A 21,959-nucleotide genomic window follows, 5' to 3' on the forward strand; every position below is an offset into this window, starting at 1 on the left:
CACACACAAAAAAAGCGACCAAAAACAAACAAAAAACCCCACAACCCACCACGACTTTGAGACACAGAAATCTGGTTTTATACTCTCTAAAGCCCCTTAAGCACTTCATAAGTCAGCTCCTGTAATGCCATCTCTAAAAGCAGTACTTTCAGGCTCCATGGAAGACACAGATTTGCTAGTGAATATTCTCAGGCAGATTATTTAAGAAAATATCAATCAAATCAAACTTCTTTTCCTTTAAAGTAAGCAATCCAAAGCTTACACTACTGTCTGTCAAAATGGCATCTTCAAGAGAAAACGACTAATCATGGTGATTCAGACTTCTTTAAAAATTAAGTACATGAGACAAAAGCAGGAAAAACTAGCAGCTATGTACCTCAGCAGGACCACAAAAAAAACCCCTATAAAAACATTTACATCATGTTGACTAAGCATATTTTTCCCAAACAGCTCTCCCTTGTGAGCTGGCTTAACCTGATGAACTATATCAATCTGGTTCTCATTTCTGCAACCAATTTGTTTTCTAAACTGCATACATTTAGTCGCATAAACAAATCCTTATTACAACCACAGAAGCAGCTGCCTCAGTTTCTGCTGTAAATAGCCATTTACAGATGTTTCATTTGTTTGGGCATTTTTTTCCCCACATGCTAAAGTTTAACTTTAGTTTTTAAAGTTTAACAGAGGCCAAGGGTTATAAAGCTGTGTGTGGAAATAATGGAGAAATGAAGGTATTGCTCACAACACACTTCAGTCTTGTGCTAACACAGGTACCAGAGAGGGTTTTTTTTCTATCTATAAATCACAATTAAGACAACTGCAGGAACACACCACTGTGGTCTACAAGAAGGTACATAATTTAATTACTAATTTTAGCTTTATTATGTGTACATCTGTACATTTCAACCAGATTGACAAAATGTAAAACTTGTGTTATCAGAGTATTTCATACAGAGATTGACACATAGCTTCCTGATTACTTAGAAGAACATGCAATAAGTTACAGAAAGTTTATGAAAATATTTTAATAGAAAATTTTTGTTATATAAATGAGCATGAGGAATCACGTTTAACTTACAAATTCTGTTTATAAGCTACTATTAGACATTTCCTACCACTAAAATGAAAAGAAATATAAATAACTATTTAAAGATTATTTAAATCTTACAATTGGACAACTGTTCCACTGTGTCTGCATTCTAAAGAATGGAAGTGGAAATTGTGCAGAAGAATGTTTTACTTTAAATAGTTGTCCAACTGTTATTGCTGTTTTTCAAAGAACCTGGAAACATGCAATGAAAACTTCAAACTAAACAGACAGATGAATGGACATATTTAGGTTGTTAACACAATTAAAATGCAAAAAGATAACTACAAAAGTTTCTCAAAATGTTGTGGTTTGTTTGTTTTAGATTTTTTAATATGTATATAAAGAACTGTACACAAACAGGGAAATAAAAAAGTTGCTTAAAAAATGAAATATAGTAGTATACAGTATTTACAGCTTAAATGCCACCCTTTTTTTGACTGGAGCTAAAACTATTACATGAGCATGCAGTACACCCACAACTCAAAACAAGTACCTTTTGCACACTATAACAGAGTCCTGTACACAGCATAAATCAACTAAATGTTAAATCACTCTTCTCCATCACTGTCTTTGAGCTTCATAACAATGCCTAGGTCACAACACTTTAGCTTAGGTAACTTCATAAGGTGAAGATATGAACATCTATTTCTAATACAAGTTTGAAGAATGCATTCTATCAACAAAACAGTTTATGGTGATATTTCAGGAATGTTCTATTGTTTAAGTCATGCTTGATGAAAAGCTGTACTGAAGGAGTACAAGTCTGTCAGTGGACTAATGGATATTTTTTACCTTTGTCATTTTTAAAGATTTTCAAATTCCTGTTTTCTTCTCCTCCTATTTGTTCAGCCACAACCAAATGGTTATAATACTTGTATTGGTAAAGCTTATAGTACAACTGTTAAAGTTATCAATACTTTTTCTAACTGTAAAATATGTATTTATTCTTAGTGGTTTCTGCAAGCACTTCTGAAGAATTGTGTGCTATTCTATATAATGTCACAGTCAAAACTTTAGCTCTATAGGTACCTGATTATCTTCTAAAACACCCAAAATATTAAGGACCTTCAAAACTTCATTATCTGCATAAAATGTAGGCACATTTCGAACAAGTAAAACCTCTAGCAAGTAATTGTAAAAGGTTTTAGATTTTTAGCTCCCATATACTTTATATTGATGCATAATCCAGAATGGATTTTACAATGTTGATACTAAATATCTCAAGTAAACCTAGAGAGTTAAGTCTCAAATCAAAAGGAATGCCATTTGTATCAATCAAGTATTGTTTATTTTACTGAAAAGGTCTCTTCAGTATTTACTTTGCCTTATCGTTGCTGTTTTCCAGCCCACAGAAGAAGCACAAAGGGACATACTATCCATTCCCTTCAACAGCTGTCAAATCCTGCTAGGATTCATGCAGTAGCTTCTTAAAGTCTTCAGTAACCACAAGATTGAACAATGAGAAATGACAAAATGTGTATTCCTGAAAGAAAATACTTTTGATAATTTTTTTAGAGTGCAATTTTTTTTATACCTGCTGTACTGGGAGAACACACCAAGCAGTAATACATCTTCACAGGCTTTGAGATGTCCTTGTGATTACATTTAGGTTACAACACACAACCTGAATTTCACGTGTAACTTCAGGCACAATTGTGGGAAACAGCAGAAACAGCATGCTTCAGGACACAATCTGTCACAATTTGAGGATACCAAATGCATGTACTCAGGGTGAATTCTACTTTCTGTGATAACTTCATTTGTCCCAAAATTATGCGCAGTTACATACACAAATTAATGAATCCAGATGAAGATTTCACTGCTGTAACAGAGTACAAAATACTTTTTCCAGTGACCTTAAAGGTTATGATGGTGGTGACAAACGTGCAACCAAATATCCGACCTTTAGCCCAAAACAAATGTTCAGCTCTGTTAAATTCATCTCTACTCAAAGAACATTTATTCCTTCTGAAGCAACAGCTGAGGATTTGAACAGTCTTTCCACCTTGGGCTGCTCCCAATCTAAAGACTAAAAAAAAGTTATAATTCAAAAGGTATCCCATCCATATGCTGATGCAATTGTACGTTAAATTTTGGTAACTCTAAAAAAAAGTTATATTTTAGCATTTTTGTGTATGTAATACTCCATCATAATTTACAAACAACATTCAGAATTCCATTTTGTCTCAAATTGCTTGGAATTAGATTGGGTGTTAGGATGACAATTGTGACTGATCTCCATGTTTTTTCCCTTAACTGAAATACAAATATGATGAAAAAACCTATTTCTAGAAACAGAAGAGCAATTGAAAAAAAAATCCTCAGGTTCACAATAGCATTTCTAGGCCTTATTAGAGTCACATACTTTCTGGGGAGGGGGGCCTACTGATGAATCCACAATTCATTACACCAAGCCATACTATTGTGTCTATTTATCTGGAATTATACACGTGTGATGTATGATGGCTGTGTACAAAAGCATGCAGTTTAAGATGCTCATAATACAAATACTTAGATTTAATGCAGGCAAGACATTATTAAAATATGCCTAGTGCATGAAATACATAAGTTAAAACAAAAAAGAACAGTTCTTACAGTTACTAGAGCTCAGAATCCATTACAGCTTCTGCTCAAATGGCATTATATATGTGCCCCCCACAACAGAACTCAAATACAAACTGTGAGCAAAATAAATATTAATGTACAGTATGTTGAGAGGGAAACACTATTTTCTTTATCAAAATCAATACAGTGTACTTCAAAAATAGAAAGGTACTTTAGACATAGTCAGATCAATGTTGAATGTTCAAAACTGGTTAATTTATTGGTTTCTTTAAAAGAAAGTCAACAGCAAATCATGGCTAGCCACAGCACACAGCTTAGTTTCATAAACTCAAAATCATCCAGAAAATCAAAGACAATAATTATTTGGAAGCATTTTTTCCTGAAACATAGCTCCAGGTTTTGAATCAAAACAAAAATTTTTGATGTGGGGAGTAAGTCAGGCCACGCTGAGTGGTGCCAAATATTCCTTAGCTGCTTCCCAAGATGAGAACCAAAAGAGCAACCACCTCCAGTACATGTGTACCAATGCACAGAGATTGTTGAAGCTCTATTGAATGCCTGAGTCGAGGTCAGAGAGGTCATCTCTAAGGGGAATCTCCGAGTAGGCTTCTGCTACTGACCTCTAAACAAAGGAAATAACACCAATTAAACAATACTTGGGTCACTTAAGAAAGTTTTGGGTCAACAGAACCTGGTTCTGTGGGTGATTTTGGCTCCCTAGATACTTGTAGAAAAACAATACAGCAGCCCACATGTTATCCATCAAGTTCCTGGAGTATGTAGAGGTCAAATTTTGAATACAGATTGTTAGATGTGCCAATCAAGGGTGAGGCACTGCTGGGCTTGCTACTCACAAGCCAAGGAAACCTGCTTTATAAAACCCCCATCAGTGATAGCCTTGGCTGACATGCTCACTGTAGTGGGGTGCTGCTGAGCTCGCTGGAGGTCAGTGTTAAAGCAAACATTTCAGATTTAGAAGATCAAACTTCACTGTGCTCAGAGCCCACAGGAAGGGATGCCATGGAGGATAAAGAAGAGCTGGGAGTTTTCCACCAACAGTCTCCTGGAAACACTAAACCAGTTCATCACCTTTAAGGTCAGGAAAGAGGTAGAGCAAGAGACCTCCTTGGCTTAACTGTGAACCTCTGAATCTGCTCAAAGCCAGAAGTGTACCAGTGTACCAGAGATGGAAAAGCAGAAAAATACACGTTGAGAACTAAAAGGGCATTGATAGGATGTACAGAGAATCTTAAGAAGTTCAACAAGGATAAGGGTAAGATCTTGCACTTGGCAAAACATAATCTAGGAGTGCAGCACAGACTGGAATGGACCTGTCTGAGGAGCAGCTCTGTGGAAAGGGATCTGGGGGTCCTGGTGAACAAGCAGCTCCATGTGAGTGAGCAGTATGCTGTTATGGCAAAAAAAGCCAACATGATGGACTGCATCAACAGCAGAGATAAAATCACCATTATCTCACTCAGCACTTGTCAGGCCACATCTGCAATACTGGGTTCTCTGTGTTCAGCTTTGGTCCCCGATATCCATAAAACCCACAGAACCATGGACAGGCTGGAAAGGGTCCAGAGAAAACCCACAGGTGCCAATTTTCAAAGGGTGACTACAAAGAAGAGACTCCCTTTTTAAAAGCAGTCACATAGAAAAGATGAGGGTTCATGTGCACAGATTACTTTGTGATAGGCCAGTTGGACACTGGAATAATGCCATTGGAACAAAACCTACAGGGAAGTGTTGGACTCCCCAGCATTGGACATTTTAAGACTTGGCTGGTCAGGGTGCTAGGCTACCCTGTCTAGACCATGCTATTGACAGGAAAAGTTGGACCAGACCATCATTGAGGTCCCCTCCAACCTGGTATTCTATAATTCTATAAGCATACTGATGAACTGAAAGTGTGTGGAATGTTTAAATCTTTGACTGCAGCAGCTTCTAAAAAATCAGTAGTTTTTCCACATTAAATAATATATTCAGTACTCCCCCCTCTTTCAAATATTAATCTGTGTTGAAGCATTATTTGTTTTACACAATGCAGAATGTGCCCAGCGATGGAATGCAGAGACAGGCAGAGCTGATTGAAGATAGTGCTAAAACATCCTGTAGGGACAACACTGTATTGTCCAAGGGGAGCCAGGGTACCATCAGTGCCATTCACACATAATATATCTTTGTAGCCTAATTAAGAGGGGCAGGGGGAGGGGAGGCTATGTAAAGTACCTTTATTTTTCTTGGAAAAGCTATTTCAATTGTTAGCTTGTCAGGTATGAAACTCCACAAAGGCACCATTCCTTCATAGATATATATATATATAAAAATATATATATACACACACACACTGACTAAAGCACCTTATGCTTAACAATGCTTTTTCTAGGGATATGGAATGAAAGTTCCAAGTTTTGCAGGCATAAGGCCACTTAGACTTTCCTTCACTGCTGGAGTTATTAAGCAGTATGTTCATGCTGTGATCAAAGAATACTTCACAGAAAAACTTTTTATCATCAAAAACACCTCACAAGAAACAGCTGAAAACAAATTTCTGTCAAATAAAGCCTTGCCCCTGTTAGGCCACTTAAGCATTATACTATCTGCCTGTCCCTTGTTGCCAGGCAATAATGCTGTGTAATGCAGAGACAACTAAGCACACGACAACATTTCAAAAGTGAATACAACGACCTATGCAAGAAAAATTATTTGGAGAAAGGTAGCTTAAAATCTGCAAAGATGCCTCCTTGTCCAAGGGGGAAAGTTACAATGGCAACAATTTCAGTGGCACAGTAATTAGAACGAAGAATGAAGCTCATCAATACAAGCATGTGTCTCATCAGTCAGCAGCAGTCTGCTGTAGTAGTGAAAGACAGCAAGCCATTGACCAGTGGCAGTGTAATAGCCTCCTATAAAAAGTAAGAATTGAGATGTTCAACGAAATTTAGAACCTGTGAATAAGTTTCAGTGTGAGATAATCTAAATTACTGAACACAGTGCTTCATGATGCATTTGGTTATGATCCAGAGAAGCATTTCTGGGTTGTCAAATAAAATGTTTTAAAGTCTGTTGAACAAGACACTGTATCAAGTAACCAAATTAATTAGAAATAATCAAAATAAAACAAGAATGAAGATGTGGCAATTTAAAAAAAATCCTCTCCCCTAAAAATATATGTAACAAGGCACATATTAGGAGAAACATCTTCAATTACTTTATTATTCCATTTGACTTAAATACTTGAAACCAGTTTTCTCAGAATTTAAGACAATGGGGAGAAGTTTCAATTGCTTGTTACAGATGTCATAATTTCATTGTCTACTAAAGTGCAATAGTTGTGTGCCAGAAAGTATAAGCAGAAAGTAAAAGACAAAAAACAACCACAAAAAGTTCTTGAAGACATTCAAAAACAGTGAGAGCATATGTATTCAGCCACACTTTTTAAGCAATTAAAAGTAACACTGAAAATGTTTATAAACCTATATTTTAACTTGTTCCCTGTAAAGCCCATAACTTTGTATGTTTTCCAAACAAGACTTTTATGCTTTTAAAGAAAACAAATATTAGCGTTTCTATTACCTTAAAGAAATATATGTGGAATAAGATAAAGGCAGACAGGTTAATTCATTATATTTTGAAGTATTAAGCAATGACTGGATTGCAAGTTATATTTTAAACATATTCTTTTAGGTGTGCAGTAGGTGCCAGTATTTGTGACAGTCCTGAAAGTGTTGTGGACATCATAACAGCAAAACCTTTGAGCGATTTACTCCCCATCATCATTAAGAGACAACTGCTGAAAAGCATTTAGTTGAGAAAAGATGTAAAAGATTCCTTATTCTTCACAGAACTTTATGCCCTTTCAATTTTGTATTTCATAAATAATTAGTAATTAGACTTAAAATTTCTCTTTAGTTCAAACACTCACATTTATGACATTTCACGTGCACAACACCACTCAGTCCCTTTTAAACTAGAAAAGTACAAACTACTGAAAGCTAAGTGTTTGAAAGTTCCAGGTATCTTATCTTTCCAAAGATACAAAGTGTTCAGAAACAAGGTAGTAAATACATTAGTGCTGACCCACTTAAAAATTTTTGGAGTATGGTAACTATTTTATTACACTTAATATTTTTTTCAGTAGAAAACCATCATATCATATTGTTACTCCTCTCCATTTTCCTCAGAGGTGTATTCTCTGAGAGTTTGTTCTATTTGTGTGTTCCTTACAGAATACATGTAGGGGTAAGGGTCCTACCAGTGCTTAATTAAATATAGGGTGTTTATTTGCAATGAGTACCCTTTTTCTGACGTTTGCAGAAGGGCTGGTAACCATCTGTCAAAGTAATTTTGAGGAAAGCATCAGTTGAATATTTGTTTGTGCAGACATACCAGCTTGTACATGGTAACCTTCATACAATCTCCTTAAACCCCTGATTTCAACAGGCTAAAATCACGGAGAAACGTGCCAAAGAAGAAAACTGCCACAAGCCATTCTTCACATAGTGCTAATTATATCAGGGTTGTTAAAGCCGTGGTTCTTAAACCCCATCAAAATTAATCTACAATTTGAAACACGTCTAACAGTTGTTTTGAATGCTGAACAAGAACATTCAGCATTCGGAGAGATTCTTCTAACACACAAAAGTCAGTCATCTTGCTATTTCACCTGAATTCAAGGAGAATTGTGCACATTCACAGAATCCTTCTACATTCCAGAGCTTACCCAGCCACCCGCTCAGCATTACACCCCAAGTCCGGCACACGGAGCAACTTCCAGGACGGCCCCTCTGTTTCATTCCAAGGTGTTCAGGGCAGTGACCCCCTCACCCAGCACGGACCTGCCTGGCAGCTGCTCCAGGCGCTCCCTCCCCGCGGGGCACAGGGATCGCCCCCGCACGCTAAGGCGCAGCGCAGGAGTGCAGCAGTTCCAACACTAGAGGACAGCCTGTTCATTTGACTGAGCCTCGAGATTTGTCGTGCGCTTCCCACATAGCTCCCTTCCTCTTGCACTAGAATTCGAGTTCATAAGCTGATGAATCCACTTTCAGGAAGCTCCTCTTCAGATTAAAGACGTTTTTCTCCCCCCTTTCTGTGTAAGTTTCAAAGCGTTGCAAGAATTCTTGAAAATGAGATAATTAATGTCAGTACTGTCTGTCCAACGCCAAAGACAAGAGCTTCTAGGGGAGCCATATTCTTTCCTGCTACTCTGTAAATTCCAGCTACTGCAGCACCTAAGAATCACAAGGAAAACAATGATCAAATCACAGAAAAAGTCAAGGTTGAAATATGTAACAAATTATCTACTCTGTCTATGCGTCAGCTATTTATAGAACATTACCAAACACTGTATTACTTCATGGCATTACACAATTACCAGCCTTGCTTGTATTTTTATAGTTATATATATCCTTCAGGAATGATTTTCCCAATTTAACCAGATCAACTTTTCTATCATCAGTTTGATTTAAGAAAATCGAATCTTCTTGTTTCCCTGTACACACCTTCATATTTTGTTTTTAACACATTTTGCCTTGTGGCGGTTTGCAAAGGTAGCAAGGCAGTCCTCTAAAAATTGACCAAGTCTGAAGAGTGGTTTAATACTGTTTGTATAGGCAGGGAGAAGACAAGAACAATAAAGCTGCTAGTGTCAACAAAACAATTGTAAACACACATTTACCAGCTTCATTTAATATTTCAGCTGAATAAACTGGTCGTATTATATGACTTTATTTTGACTGAAACTATGAATTATTAACAATTGTTTAGCAAATCTAGCAAAACATGAAAAAGGTCAAAGTATTGCAGTGTTTTCCATACATGTGTATGAGAGGAAATTTCTAACCGGTACAACTAGATTTTGAGCTATAGCACATTAAAAGAAACTCCAACTCAACAGATAATTTTTCCTGTACAGTTGAGTGCAAATTCACATTTGAAATATAATATCAAGAGGCCAGGATCAACCAAAACCAAATCCAAAACTTAATCGTAGACCTTCACTATGTATTGTCACAGATGCTATCAGTCATAATTAAATGCCTTCAGAGATTACAGAGGCTTTTTCAGGCTCAAAGAGAACTGAAAAGTCATCACAAATTTTTTAAATAATAGGCAAGAGTTAAAAAAAAAAGTGGGGGTTTGTTGTTGTTTTTTTTTCTGTTTGGTTTTTTTTGTTTGTTTGTTTGTTTGTTTTGGCTTTTTTTGCACAGTCACCGACAGGAATAGTCTGCTGGAGTGATCAAAAATCCATTAGTGCCACAGAAATACATTGAGTCCCAAACAGATTTTCTGAAAGTACAATCAGCATCTGAATCATCTGACATCTTCAAAAAGTAACACTTCATTTTTACAATAGCTTTAGGAAGAGTAGAATTCACTAATGTTTGTGGCCATAACAGTACTTACAAACACTATTAATCATACTAGGCAATTTTTGGGTTAATTTATTTTAAATGGTTTTTTCAATAAATGTACTTTTGTAAAGTATATTTTCTCTCAAATACCTCACCAGAAGGCTAGCCTTATGGTATTTCACTCAGCTATCTTTCACAAGCTTTTCCATTTGTTCCTTGGCTAGCTGCTGTCAAAAACTGGAAGAGATCCTTTAGACTGAGCCCACTATTGACATTAAAATTATTTTTCAGATTGAACTCTCAAAGTGAATTCAAATTGGCCAGAAATGTATACCAGAATTGTCACTACTAGATCAGTAACATAAATTTCAGGCTTCCTGACAGAACACTGAGATACCCTGGGAAGTATCCAGAATAAAACAATAAAAATTTGGTGGTTTGCTAATTATGTATTATTACACAAATAGCAGTGTGCAGTACAACCTGTAATGCATAACCCAGCACAGCTGGTATAGAGCCAAAAGTATGTACAATAGGCTGCCAACGAGGGAAAGGAGAATTTGTCACCAAAAAGGAGTGTGCTGGGGAAGGGGAGGAAAGACAGACTCTTCTGGATCAAATACAGCTAAAGGCTTGCCTTAAGCTTCTGGTATTTATATATTCTTGTTTGGCTTGGCAGGGTTTTTTAGGTTGTTGTTTCGTGGGTTTGTTTGTTTGTTTTTGTTATGGTTTTGTTGGGTTTTGGTTTTAGTTTTTTTAATGTTGTTGGTTTTTCTCTTTTACTGTATCCGTTACTGATTAGTATATCAATACCTTTCTAAACAACACTTAATTTCCATGATTTTTCAAAGCTTAGAAATGGAGGAGTCTCCTGCTTTTCTATATGCTGGTAAAAAGGACCCAGAACATCAGAAAGTCTGAAAGATCTCCCTGAGCAAAATTAAACTTACATTGTGCAATAGTCTATACTGCCTTCATTCTCCTACACAAACAATGCAGAAGACTGGAAATACAAAGTGGAAATTGAAGTCAGTTTGTTTTTTCAATTTCTCAAGCACTGGACCAGGCATATTTAAATAGCTGATATTTCAACTCGCATCTCCCAGTTGCAACACAATAGCTATTCAAAATCCTCTTCAATATTTGATCACCATAATTTGCCTTCAAAAGCTCCCCACAGAATTTCTTTCAGTATGAAACAACTGAGTTCTGGCCAGAAACAAAAAAATACTTCAAGGTACAAGTACTTGCCTAAGCAAGTTGCAATGCTCTGTGCAAAACCTTTGGGAACAGCATAACAAGTCTACAGCCTAAGCTTAGAGAAGTCCTCTGATGAATATGCACACAAACAGGACTGCTTACTGCTTACGTGCTAAATGTTTTGACCTGCAAAACTAGATGCCAAAAATACAACTGTGTTGCTTCTCTTTTTATGCAAAGATAAAAGACACAAAGTACTTTCATCAGGAAACACTGATCCTGAAACCTCCCCACCATAAAAAGCTGTGAAAGTCTCTGCTTGGATCTTCCAACACCACATTTCCTAACTTCAGTTCTTCAGAAATGCTCACGCATGGCTGACCTTGTAACAGGCCACTTGCTATTTTAATCCCAAGACAAAAGTCAGCATAACATACAACATAAAGCACTCAACTAGTTCCAAGTTATCTTAGCAAAAAAAACCCAACAACCCAACCAACCCCCTTGCCACCCCTGTAAAAACTCAATAAAAAATAGTTATACTGAACTATACTGTGTTAAATAGTGGAAATTCAAAGTTGAGAAATATCTAGCAATTAAAATAACCTTTTGAGGAAAGTCTTAGTGAAGCTTCCCATGACATTTGCATTTTGCATTTTTATTTAACCTTGAAAAACAATAGTCAGGAAGATATTTCAGCAGCAATAAGAAATCATCTGTCACAAATCCTCTATGAATGCATCCAAAGCTGACAGGCATACCACACAGGGCCCATATTTCAGTGCTGATATAGATAATGGAATTTCTTGGGAAAGATGGAAAAGCAGCCTCTGATACCAATAACTCTAGACGAAAGATAGATGAGCAGCGTTTTCTCAAAAATTCTTGGCAACACCACTAGTGTCATATTTGGTCAGCTGTAACCCTTCCACACTTTTACCACATAACACACTCCTACTTTCTGCAGTGTTTTAAACATGAGTGTGGTTTTTAACTACAGCTCTACGAACCTTTTGGCTTTAACAGAAAAAAAATGGCTGCATCTATCTGAGGATACAATGTCAAGAAATAAAAAATGTATCCTGAGTGGTAGCCATCCATCTAACACTGTAAGAAACTCTGTAACAGATGCGCTTGCCAAACAGTATTTCACCAAGAACATCAACAAAGATTTTTTTTTTTTGGAGGGGGAGAGGTCACTCTATAATTATTGCAAAATCCTTAATAAACAATTAGCAATTAACTAAGAAAAGCAGTTTTGTTGGTGGTTTTTTTTAAGAAGTTAGATGTAAAATAAGAAAGGGAAAAACCCCAAAATAACAAAAAAACCCAAACAAGAACAAAAGGCAGACTTACTGGTTATCATTGCTCCAGTTATAGAGCCCAGAAATCCAATGCTGACCACAATGACAGAGATCAGCCTCCCTTGCCTATGCCTCTGCAGCATCACAAACATTAATACTCCCACAGCACCATGGACAAAGAGAGAGGAGAAGAGAGCCCAGAGGAAAACCCAGTACCACATCTCTGAAAGAAAGCAGTCAAATAAAGGGTTAATATTTTTTAGACAAGAACTTTACAAGTAAGTAACTTTAAAACATTGCAAACAATCAACTGTAAGAGAAAAGCAATACTGATTTCCATCTTAAAAGTGATACATGTGACACCATCAGCTCCTGCTCAAGACTCTTTCCTCATTTCAGCAGTCTGTCAAAAAGCATTAGCTGCATTACGTTAAAAATTATAAAAAAGGATTCTGGCAAAAATCTTAATTCAGATGTATTTTTACAAGTAGCCATAATTCCTTTAACAGCTTCTTTAAATAGCGTTGATTGCAATTTCTCAGTAGGCATTGTAACTGCTTCTGTAGAATGAAATATTCTCTGATACAAAGACTGAAGGAGGAAAAAGACAAGAACTGGTTTGGGGTTCGTTTGGGTTGTGAGTTTCTATTTTGGGGTGGGTATGGATCTTTTGTTGTTCCTCAAACCCCCACCCCCATAAATAAGAGACAGCATCAGGTAACATCAGATGGGAAAACTGAGATTAAAGACTTTAGCTTATCTATACCCAGGAGCTGTAATAGAGTGTTCCGTCAAATTAGCTTCAGAGGTGCAAATAAAAACACTATAATTTTAACAAGAAATTTTAACAGATCCAACTCCTTGTTTCTAATTGCATAGTACAGAACTTCAGAGAGAGGTAGTGACTATTATTTATATTACTAAAAAGGGCATCAGATCATGAGAATGTTTGGAGCAAAAACACTTTTTTGAAGAATAGCAGGCATGATGAGCCCCTTCAAAGAAAAGAACCATCAATGGAGCTACACAATAACTCAAGAACCTTTCTCACTTTCTAAAAAAGTTCTATAATTAAAAGGGTGAGTAAATACAAGAAAAAAATCCCTTTTGTTTTAAGTCAACTACAGTAGGCGTGTATCATTACAGAACCTAGCAAATTAGGGTACATATTCCATAATCCCATGACACTGTCATTAATTCAGTTTTTGCTGCAGTTCCCCCTCAAAAATAGAACAAAACAAACAAAAAAAAAACCCAGCCTCCTTACAAAAGCAAGATACTTATCACTTACGAGGCAAGCCTGTATTAACGTAGCTTGACTCATATCAACTATTCGAGAAAAATACAACCCAATTAGCTAACTTAAAAAATACTTAGTAGCACAAAACATACTGTGAAAAGATGCTGAGAAAAAAATGTTGCTACACAGTAAACACAGCCCTGGGAGTCCATTGTCAGCAGGATATGTATATAGATAGCATAAATACAGAGTTGAAGATTTTTTTATTTAGCAGTACTTTGGGAGTAGCTTAACCCTTCCCCTTTCACACAAGCATAAATGACAATACTATGCCGGCCCAAGGATGTACAACAGCTCCAAATCATGACAGCCAAAAGGCTTCTTTAAGAGAGCAGCAAGGAAAGTGGCTGACAAATCTACACCCAATACTCCAACTGCAGTTCGCGGTGCAGCTTTTCCTTCTGAGTGCCTGGATACATGCACCACCTCCTGAGGGTGGCTTGGAGCAGCTCTCCTGAGATCCTCCACCCCCTCACCCCTGGCCCCAAAATGGGTCTCAGAAATCTTGGCAAAAGGATAATGACCATGGTACTGTTCCACTGAATTAAAGTCTCATCATTCTCAGAAGCTACTGTGACAGAACAGTGGCAGGAATGTCAAGCAGTCACTCCACAAACCTCCCCCCCCCCAAACTAAAATGAAGAAAGACTGCCTGACCTAATCTGTGGAAGGGGAACCTCTCCTGCTGTCCTAACAGGTCTTGTCCATTACTAGCACTGGGTGTTTCCATTGTTTTATTCAAGTGGAAGCACAAAAACAGGATTAACCAAAGATCTACCAATACAGAACATGCCATCCCTGCCAGATTTACAGTTTGACATCAGGGAAACAAACCTTAGGATTTATTAACCAATCTGGACCAAGAAAGTCTGTGGGAATCTGATACTGTCATAGCCCATAATTTCTACAGGATTTGTTAGGCACTGCATCATCTTTTAGGAAATTGGTGTTAGTAGGCATTGTCAACCTTTATCAAGTAGAAAAGACAAATGACCTCCAGTCTTAGGAAAACTCACTAGGATGACTGTATTTTTAGAAGAAAATGAAAGCTTATGGGAAGGCTAACTACTCCCCTGTAACTAAGAAACCCAAAATATTTACAAACTCTTACACAACAAAATAGCTCCACAGTGAGCAACTATCTTTGGTCCTATTTATGTTCCAAATAAGGCTCAAGGAAAATTAGCATCACCCCTCACTTTATATTTAGGGCAGGAGGCTTGAGAATAGAACCAGTACCAAAATGTCCTGATGACTAAAGAAATATAAACTTCAGTTCTTTGCTACACACTTTCTCCTACTACTCCTTAAAAGTAGCAGGCATATTGAAAAGGAAATTGGAGAACATCCAGAAATATTCCTTGCTTGACACAAAACCAGCTGGAGCTTTGTTAAACTATGACCTCCTTTCATTAAAGGATTTCATCATATTCATCATATAAGTCTTAGGAGCTGAAACAGGACAAACCACTTCCAAGCACCTTCCCTAGGAAAGACCAGAAGTTACCCTTTCTTATCCTCCTTTATTTACTCTTTCTGTGCCTGCTAGCTCAACACAATCATTTATTTACTTCTGCTCATAGGGTGAGTGATGAAGTCAACCAAGTTATAACCAAGTAAGTTCTTTAACAGGATGACAAGGTAAGAAGGGACAACTTTTCAAGCAAGTTAGAAGAGACCTTAAGCTCCATTCACCTAGAGGACAATGTAGACACTCTTACCCTGATATGGTGAGGGCAGAGAATTATACATGTTCTATAAAATTCAGTATCATCTAACCCCTGAACCATGAAGAGAGACGACTCCAAAACAGTATGTTAGAGCAACACTGAAAGACACAAAGAATGGTTTGGGAATAACACTGAGGTACCACTGAAAAACAGAAAAAGAGAATGTGGACTTCTGAACACAAACGGTCAAGACTTCACTTATTCAAAAATGACTGAGTGGTTTGATTGCTGAATTGACTTGCAACATCTCTAAGGAAGAGGAAGTGAGACTGAAGCGTCTCACCTATTTATGTCCTATGCACTGACTGATCCTTTAAGCAGCATAAGTTTATGTATTGCTACCCTGACAAAAAAGCACAGTCCAATTTCAGTCTTTGTTTATTTAGTTCGTGTTCATATTCAGTTTATTTAGTCATGCCCTCAAAGAGCATCCCTAAAGAGACATGAATAATATAAAATTTTTTTAAAAAACCCAACAAAACGCTTGCAACTTCTTTTGCTTGACTCTAATAAAATTTCAGAGTCTTCTTTTATTGTATCCAAATTACTTAAAGTCACCAAAACACAACATACGTGTACTAAAACTCCACAGTTCCTAGAGAAAAACAGGAACTAGGGAAGGCCCAGTAGTTTACAAGCATAGTGACATTCAGTATATTGCAAAGATGTCATAGCTCTTCTAATAAGAACAACTGAGATACATTTTTCATGTTTAAAATTATTAGTGCTTAAACTGAAAGGAAGATTTAAGACCGTGTTTATGATCCTTTCCTCTGGTATGCCTTAGTTGGGGATTTTTTCCCTCACAGAAAAGCTGCAAGGCTCAAATACCTTGCAATTAATGCCCAATCACACCAGTGTTAGACTACTTTGTTAACTTTGATATTTATACATACCAGGTAGACATCATGCATACATTATGCTTATGTACTACAGATACACATTATACATTTATTAGTGTAGGCATACACAACATTAAAGATTAGGAAAAGACTTATTAAAGCAGGTTATTGTTTAGAATAACATTAATATCACTTTCATCTTATCAAGAATTTAAGGTGTACTCCATCAACAACCTCATCTTACACAAGGAAAGCAGATAAATGATAACATTTTCAAATATTATCTACATATGTGTATCAATATGCTGTCCTACTGCCACTCAGCTTCAGTAAACATGGAGCATCTCCTTAGTCCATCTTCAGCACTTTTCCTCTAGTTCTAAGCTTATTTTGCCAGATGAATAATGGCTGCCTACAACATGTCATAAATCAAGAGATTACTCCAAAACAAAGTGTCTCTCTCTCTTCATTCTAAGCCCAGTACCCAGTCCATCACTATTATCTACAGAGGTAAGTCAAGCAATAAGCACCTGTACAAAGAATACAAATTTAAGTCAACAGGGTAGCACACATGAAACTTAGAATTATAAAAACCAGTAATGTTACATTCCTGTAGCTTATAAACTCCAAGCACTCAGATGAAGTGACAGCATATGATACCTGCAAATGTAACTCAGCTCTTTACATGCTACATCTCTCTTCAGCACCAGGTCCTGCCCTTAATTATTGCATTAACTGGTACTTCCAAAGTTATCAACAATGCAGTCAAATTGCTATTTGGAGATGCTGCATTAATTGGGAAAAAAAGCACTTCACTAAGGTGCATTTAAATCTCAAATTAGACTAGTCCTCTCAAGTAACAGCATAGGGGGCAAAGAAAATCCAGACAACCTGGGGCAAATGAGCACAGGATGGAGCTTAGGAGCTCCTATTAGAAATACTGTCAAGTCCTTTATTGTGGAAGCAGCCTTTAAACAATTTTTATTTTACTGGATACTAATAATGGGATTTTTTCCTCATGTTTCAGTTCAAATTCAGCTGCTATCTGATTTGTTCTAGCAAACCCTGATCTAGGACTAGCTCTAAAACACAAGCAGCTCATATAAAGGAGGTGTCCTTGGGATTTACTGGAGGATGTAACAAAGAGTGAGGTAAAAGCCACCCCACCTCTGGCATGATTCCTAAAGCCTTACTTCTGCCTCCCAGGAGAGGTCAGGAAGGTAGGAAGCAAGCACTCCATGGTGATGGGCCTATGTTCAGCTAAAAGGAACAACGCTTGCAGCTTCAGCTGTTACAGGGCATGATGTGTATGTGGCTTCAATAAACTTGTCTGTGGTCTCCTGGGTATTTGAGGCCACGAACAAAACACAGGATTTCCTTTTTTATGTTGAACCTGATACACACATATAGTATCAAAATAATCTTTCAGTTTCTCATTGGCAGGAAAAAAGAACCCACCAAAACTAAGCTATTAGGGTATGAAGCATTCCTGGCTTAGGCTGGAGTTTATATCAGGACCCTATTGAAAATTTCAGAAAATTAACATATTTTTAGGTAGGATGCTGATAAAATTTTGCAACAAGTTTGTGAAAACATAATCAATACGGCTTATCTAAAGCAGATAAATCTTTACTCGTGCAACTTAAAAGTCCAGTCTAGACCACAACTTTAAATCCAAGAGTAGACACAAAGCAGTCTTGAATATTCATGGGACATGGTACATTAATGATTTTCTTTTCCCAGCATTCTGGAGGAGTTTCTCTTTATACCTAACAGAGGTGCAAAAGGGAATGGATTAAGCAGTCAAAGAAGATAAACTCATTCACAAACCTATTTTCTTAGCAGGGAAAAGAACAGATTTTCTGATTTTGAACAAAGTTTATTTTGTTAAGTAGTAGTAAGGAAGGGCTTATGTAACTAGCTTTTTGTTAATATCAGTGATAATATCAATATATATTCTATCCTGTGTAAAAGATTTTTAAGTCCAGTGCAAGTTTTGGACTGTTGACAGTCCATGAGAACATTCAGCTCAATAGGTTATGGCTGTAAGAGCAGCCTGCATTTAAGCACCAATTTAGAAACTGCAACTACAACTGGCAGTGACACATTCTCCAACAACACAAAGGTGGATAAAAAATTATTTTTCATATTTCTTAAGTTAAAAAACGTTCCACACTAAAAATACCTTATGCAAGCCCTTATTGCAAAAGCACTGAGAAACGAGCTGATTTTAACTCTGGGCACTGGATTTCATAGAAACGCCTATGTTGCATAATGATCTAATAAGAAAAACTTTATAGAGGATGTCTGGAACAAAGCAAAGTGAAATCCATTGTGAACTTTTTCCTTTAAGAGTACAAGTTTTTAAAGTAGTTATGTTAAAGTAACTTCTCAGGAAGTGAGCTGTATTTAGCGTGTCACCACACTAATACCTGGAAACTTTAATTATCAGACACACACTACAAAGTTCATAGATCAGATAAATATGAAAAGGTTAATCTTTTTTATTACACTAAAATGCATCCTGAAAATAAAAAGAATAAGAAAGATGATCGCTTTTTGTTTGCTACAGCTTCAACTTCAGCTACACCTCTATTTTCATCTCACTTCTATTTCCATCACACTTCTTCCACCTTTAAAAGATTAAAAAAGAAAACAGAAAATATCTATTAATCATTACCATATAGGGCAAAAAGATGACATAAGACTCTTTCATAAATATTAGAATATTTCCATAACTGTTTAAAGCCTACCCCTACTCAACATTTTCAACTAAACTGCCACCACCTGATACACCCCTACAGCAGAAGGACTTTACTCGGTTACATCTCTGCTATTGACACCCAATCCCTGCTTATTCCGAGCTGGAAGCTTATGCTTTTCTTAACACATGGACAGAATAAGGGAAGATACTCCTCTCCACTGTACGCCTTGGGTCTCACAGTGGTCCACACCCATTTTTCAGCCTAAGACTGAGCAGAAAAAAGCCAGTTCTTGCCAAAAGCCAGCCAAAGCTCCCCTCTCCTAACAGAAGGTGAAGACCTGACTCTACTTTGGTTCACAGAATTTTTTAGTAAGAGCTCAGTCTTTAATAATCCCAGATGCTTAAGATTACTACTTGTCCGAAAACAACTGTCACCTCATTCACTCCCACAGGTCTCATTATCCACAGGTATACTCAGGGGTAGTGGGAGAAGTCTCTGATTCTCCACATTCCATTTCATGGTTTTCTAGTTGTTTTTTTTATAGCTGTCAAATGCCAGTGAGCATATATCCACAAGGGAAAAAAAAAAAAACCAACAAACCAACCACCTCCACAAACATACTCCAGCCTTCCATACATATTTATACACTCACACACGCTTCCTACAGTCCTTCATTCACGCACAGGTACCCATCACTTCACTCGCACACACGCACCCTATGCCATTATTTTATAATATTCTTTTATTTTATATGGGCACAGAAAAGTGAGCGATCACATCCCACACACGCTCACGTCCTTTGCACGGGCAGGCATCCCAGACAGCGGGCACACACCCCAGCCCAACCAACACCTACAGACCCCACAGATTCCCTGGACACCGCAGCAGGTGCACACACACACGATACACCTGCTCACAGAACACGCATGTAGGCACCCGGAGACACTCGGGAACACGCACACCAGCCCTCCCTAGGCGCAGCGCACAGGCAGACCACCGCCAGCCCCACGCCCTCCATTGTGCTCCAGCCGCCGAGCGCCCGCCCGCCCCGCACGGCCCCGCACGGCCCCGTTACCCGTGAGGCTGCGCAGGACGGTGCCGTGAGCCCACAGGCTCAGCACTTGCTGCACCGACAGGTTGATCATGGAATTGTCCCCCGCTTCCACCTTCATGGTGCCGCCGCCGGGCGGGGTCCGGCAGCCGCCGGACCGCGGGGCGGGAGGGAGACGGCGGCGGCGAGGAGCGGCAGGGCGGGGAGGCGGCGAAGGGAGCTCCGCGCCGCGGGGGAGACATCGAGGACGGAGTGGGGGGAGCCGGGCGACTCGGGGGAGGAGGGGAGCCGGCCGCTGGCGCTTCCCCGCCGCTCAGGGGCAGGGCCGGGCGGCGGAGCCCATCATCATCATCATCACCATCATCATCATCATCATCATCATCATCGCCGCCGCCGTCTCCGCCTCCTCCATCAGCAGTGGCCGCTGCCGCCTCGCCAGCGGCATCGTCACCGCGGTCACCGGCATCACCTGGAGCGAGGGCGGGGCGGCCGCGGGCCGTCCCTCAGGCGGGCGGCTCCATGCGGGAGCAGCGGGCAGCTCCCGGCGCCAACGGCAGCGGCTGCCCGGGGAGGGGCAGGGAGGAGCGGGAGCGGGGCGGCGGGAGCGGCAGCCGAGGGAGCGGGAGCCGAGGGAGCGGGAGGGCGGCCCCGCGCAGGCGCGGCGGGAGGAGCCGGGGGGCGCGGGCTCCTCCCACCAAACGGAGAAACAGAATTGGGAATCGCGGTTTGGCTCAAGGAGAGCGGGAAAGAGTGGGGATGTCGTGGATGCCCGAAGAAACTTGCGTTAGCAAGAAGTGTGTTAAAGAAAATCTATATACACATATATATGTGGGAACAGGGCGGGACAGCGCCAAAGAAGCGGAGCGCACAGGGCGGGTGCTGCCCGGGGGTGCCGGAGCTGCCGGGGCTCCGGTGACAGCACGGGTCGCAGTGGAGGAGGTGTCATCCCGAGCTGCCATCCCGAGGCAATATCCAGGCATCGCTGCGTGACGTCCCTGCCTGTCCCTTTGGACCTCGTAGTTCCACCGTCACTGTGGCCGCAGATTAAAGCCCCTGAAAGTTAGAAAGCGTCAGAAATCCTGAGAGAATCTTTATTGTGTGCCTTTGCTTTTTTATGTAATAAAGGAACAGTCTTTAAGCTGGACGCGCCTTCTTTCGAAGCACGGGATGCACGGTGCTTACCGATGTAAAAGCCAGCAATCATCCCCTACCCATTCTTAAATATGCATCCCTAGACCACATTTAGTGCACATACTTCCTCGCTGGCATTTCTTCAACAGTACTTGCTACAGTACTTCATAAATATAATTTTATGTCAGCATCCTTTGATGGAAAGGGTTGAAGAGGTAAAGCAACTCATAATAAAATTTGCAATTTATAGATGATGAGCCATGACAGATAAATCACCTAATATTCTGCTTGATGCCAATGACCCCATTTTTTCCAGCTAGGTTTTTGCGGGATGTTTGGTTTAAGGGAGTGCTCGGAAAGCCTTTTGCAGCTGTCAGTGCTTGGCATTTCTGCAAATAGGTATCAATCCAGGCAATGAGAAACTCACAGGGAGCAGCTCCCTAGGGGGCTCTGGGTTTCACTGATTAAGCATGGGATCACTGATGGAGAAAGAACTCAGCTGCTGGGCCAGGTCCCTGTTCCATGATCTCTTCCTCTTCTTGTAATCCCAGCACTCTACAGCTGTGTAATTCAGGCCTTACAGAAAACAGTTCCCTTTATTACACAGTATTGATTCATTTTTAAGGCAGAATTATTCCATACTTGGAGGAGGACTCAGTGAGAAAATAGCATATAATTTAAGTTT

General features: G+C 39.1%; 1 protein-coding gene across 1 annotated transcript; it reads right to left on the reverse strand.

Annotated features, from left to right (window-relative positions):
• Positions 1-834: 834 nt before the first annotated feature.
• Positions 835-20,446, reverse strand: TMEM170B (transmembrane protein 170B). Its single transcript, XM_014878687.2, has 3 exons — positions 20,168-20,446; positions 12,568-12,738; positions 835-8,889 (listed from the first exon to the last, which is right to left on the reverse strand). The coding sequence occupies exons 1-3, from the start codon at positions 20,262-20,264 to the stop codon at positions 8,759-8,761; spliced, it is 399 nt and encodes a 132-aa protein (XP_014734173.1). The 5' UTR covers positions 20,265-20,446; the 3' UTR covers positions 835-8,758.
• Between the last annotated feature and the right edge of the window lie 1,513 nt (positions 20,447-21,959).

The sequence above is a fragment of the Sturnus vulgaris genome, chromosome 1 (assembly GCF_052056855.1).
Source record: "Sturnus vulgaris isolate bStuVul1 chromosome 1, bStuVul1.hap1, whole genome shotgun sequence".
In the NCBI taxonomy this organism is placed as follows: Eukaryota; Metazoa; Chordata; class Aves; order Passeriformes; family Sturnidae; genus Sturnus; species Sturnus vulgaris.

Excerpts from the sequence above, each read along its gene's own strand:
- TMEM170B (XM_014878687.2), bottom strand. The coding sequence starts at position 20,264 with ATGAAGGTGGAAGCGGGGGACAATTCCATGATCAACCTGTCGGTGCAG. Across the intron at positions 12,739-20,167 it reads CGTCCTGCGCAGCCTCACGG|AGATGTGGTACTGGGTTTTC; the intron begins GTAACGGGGCCG and ends GCTTTCTTTCAG. Across the intron at positions 8,890-12,567 it reads AACTGGAGCAATGATAACCA|GTGCTGCAGTAGCTGGAATT; the intron begins GTAAGTCTGCCT and ends TGTGATTCTTAG.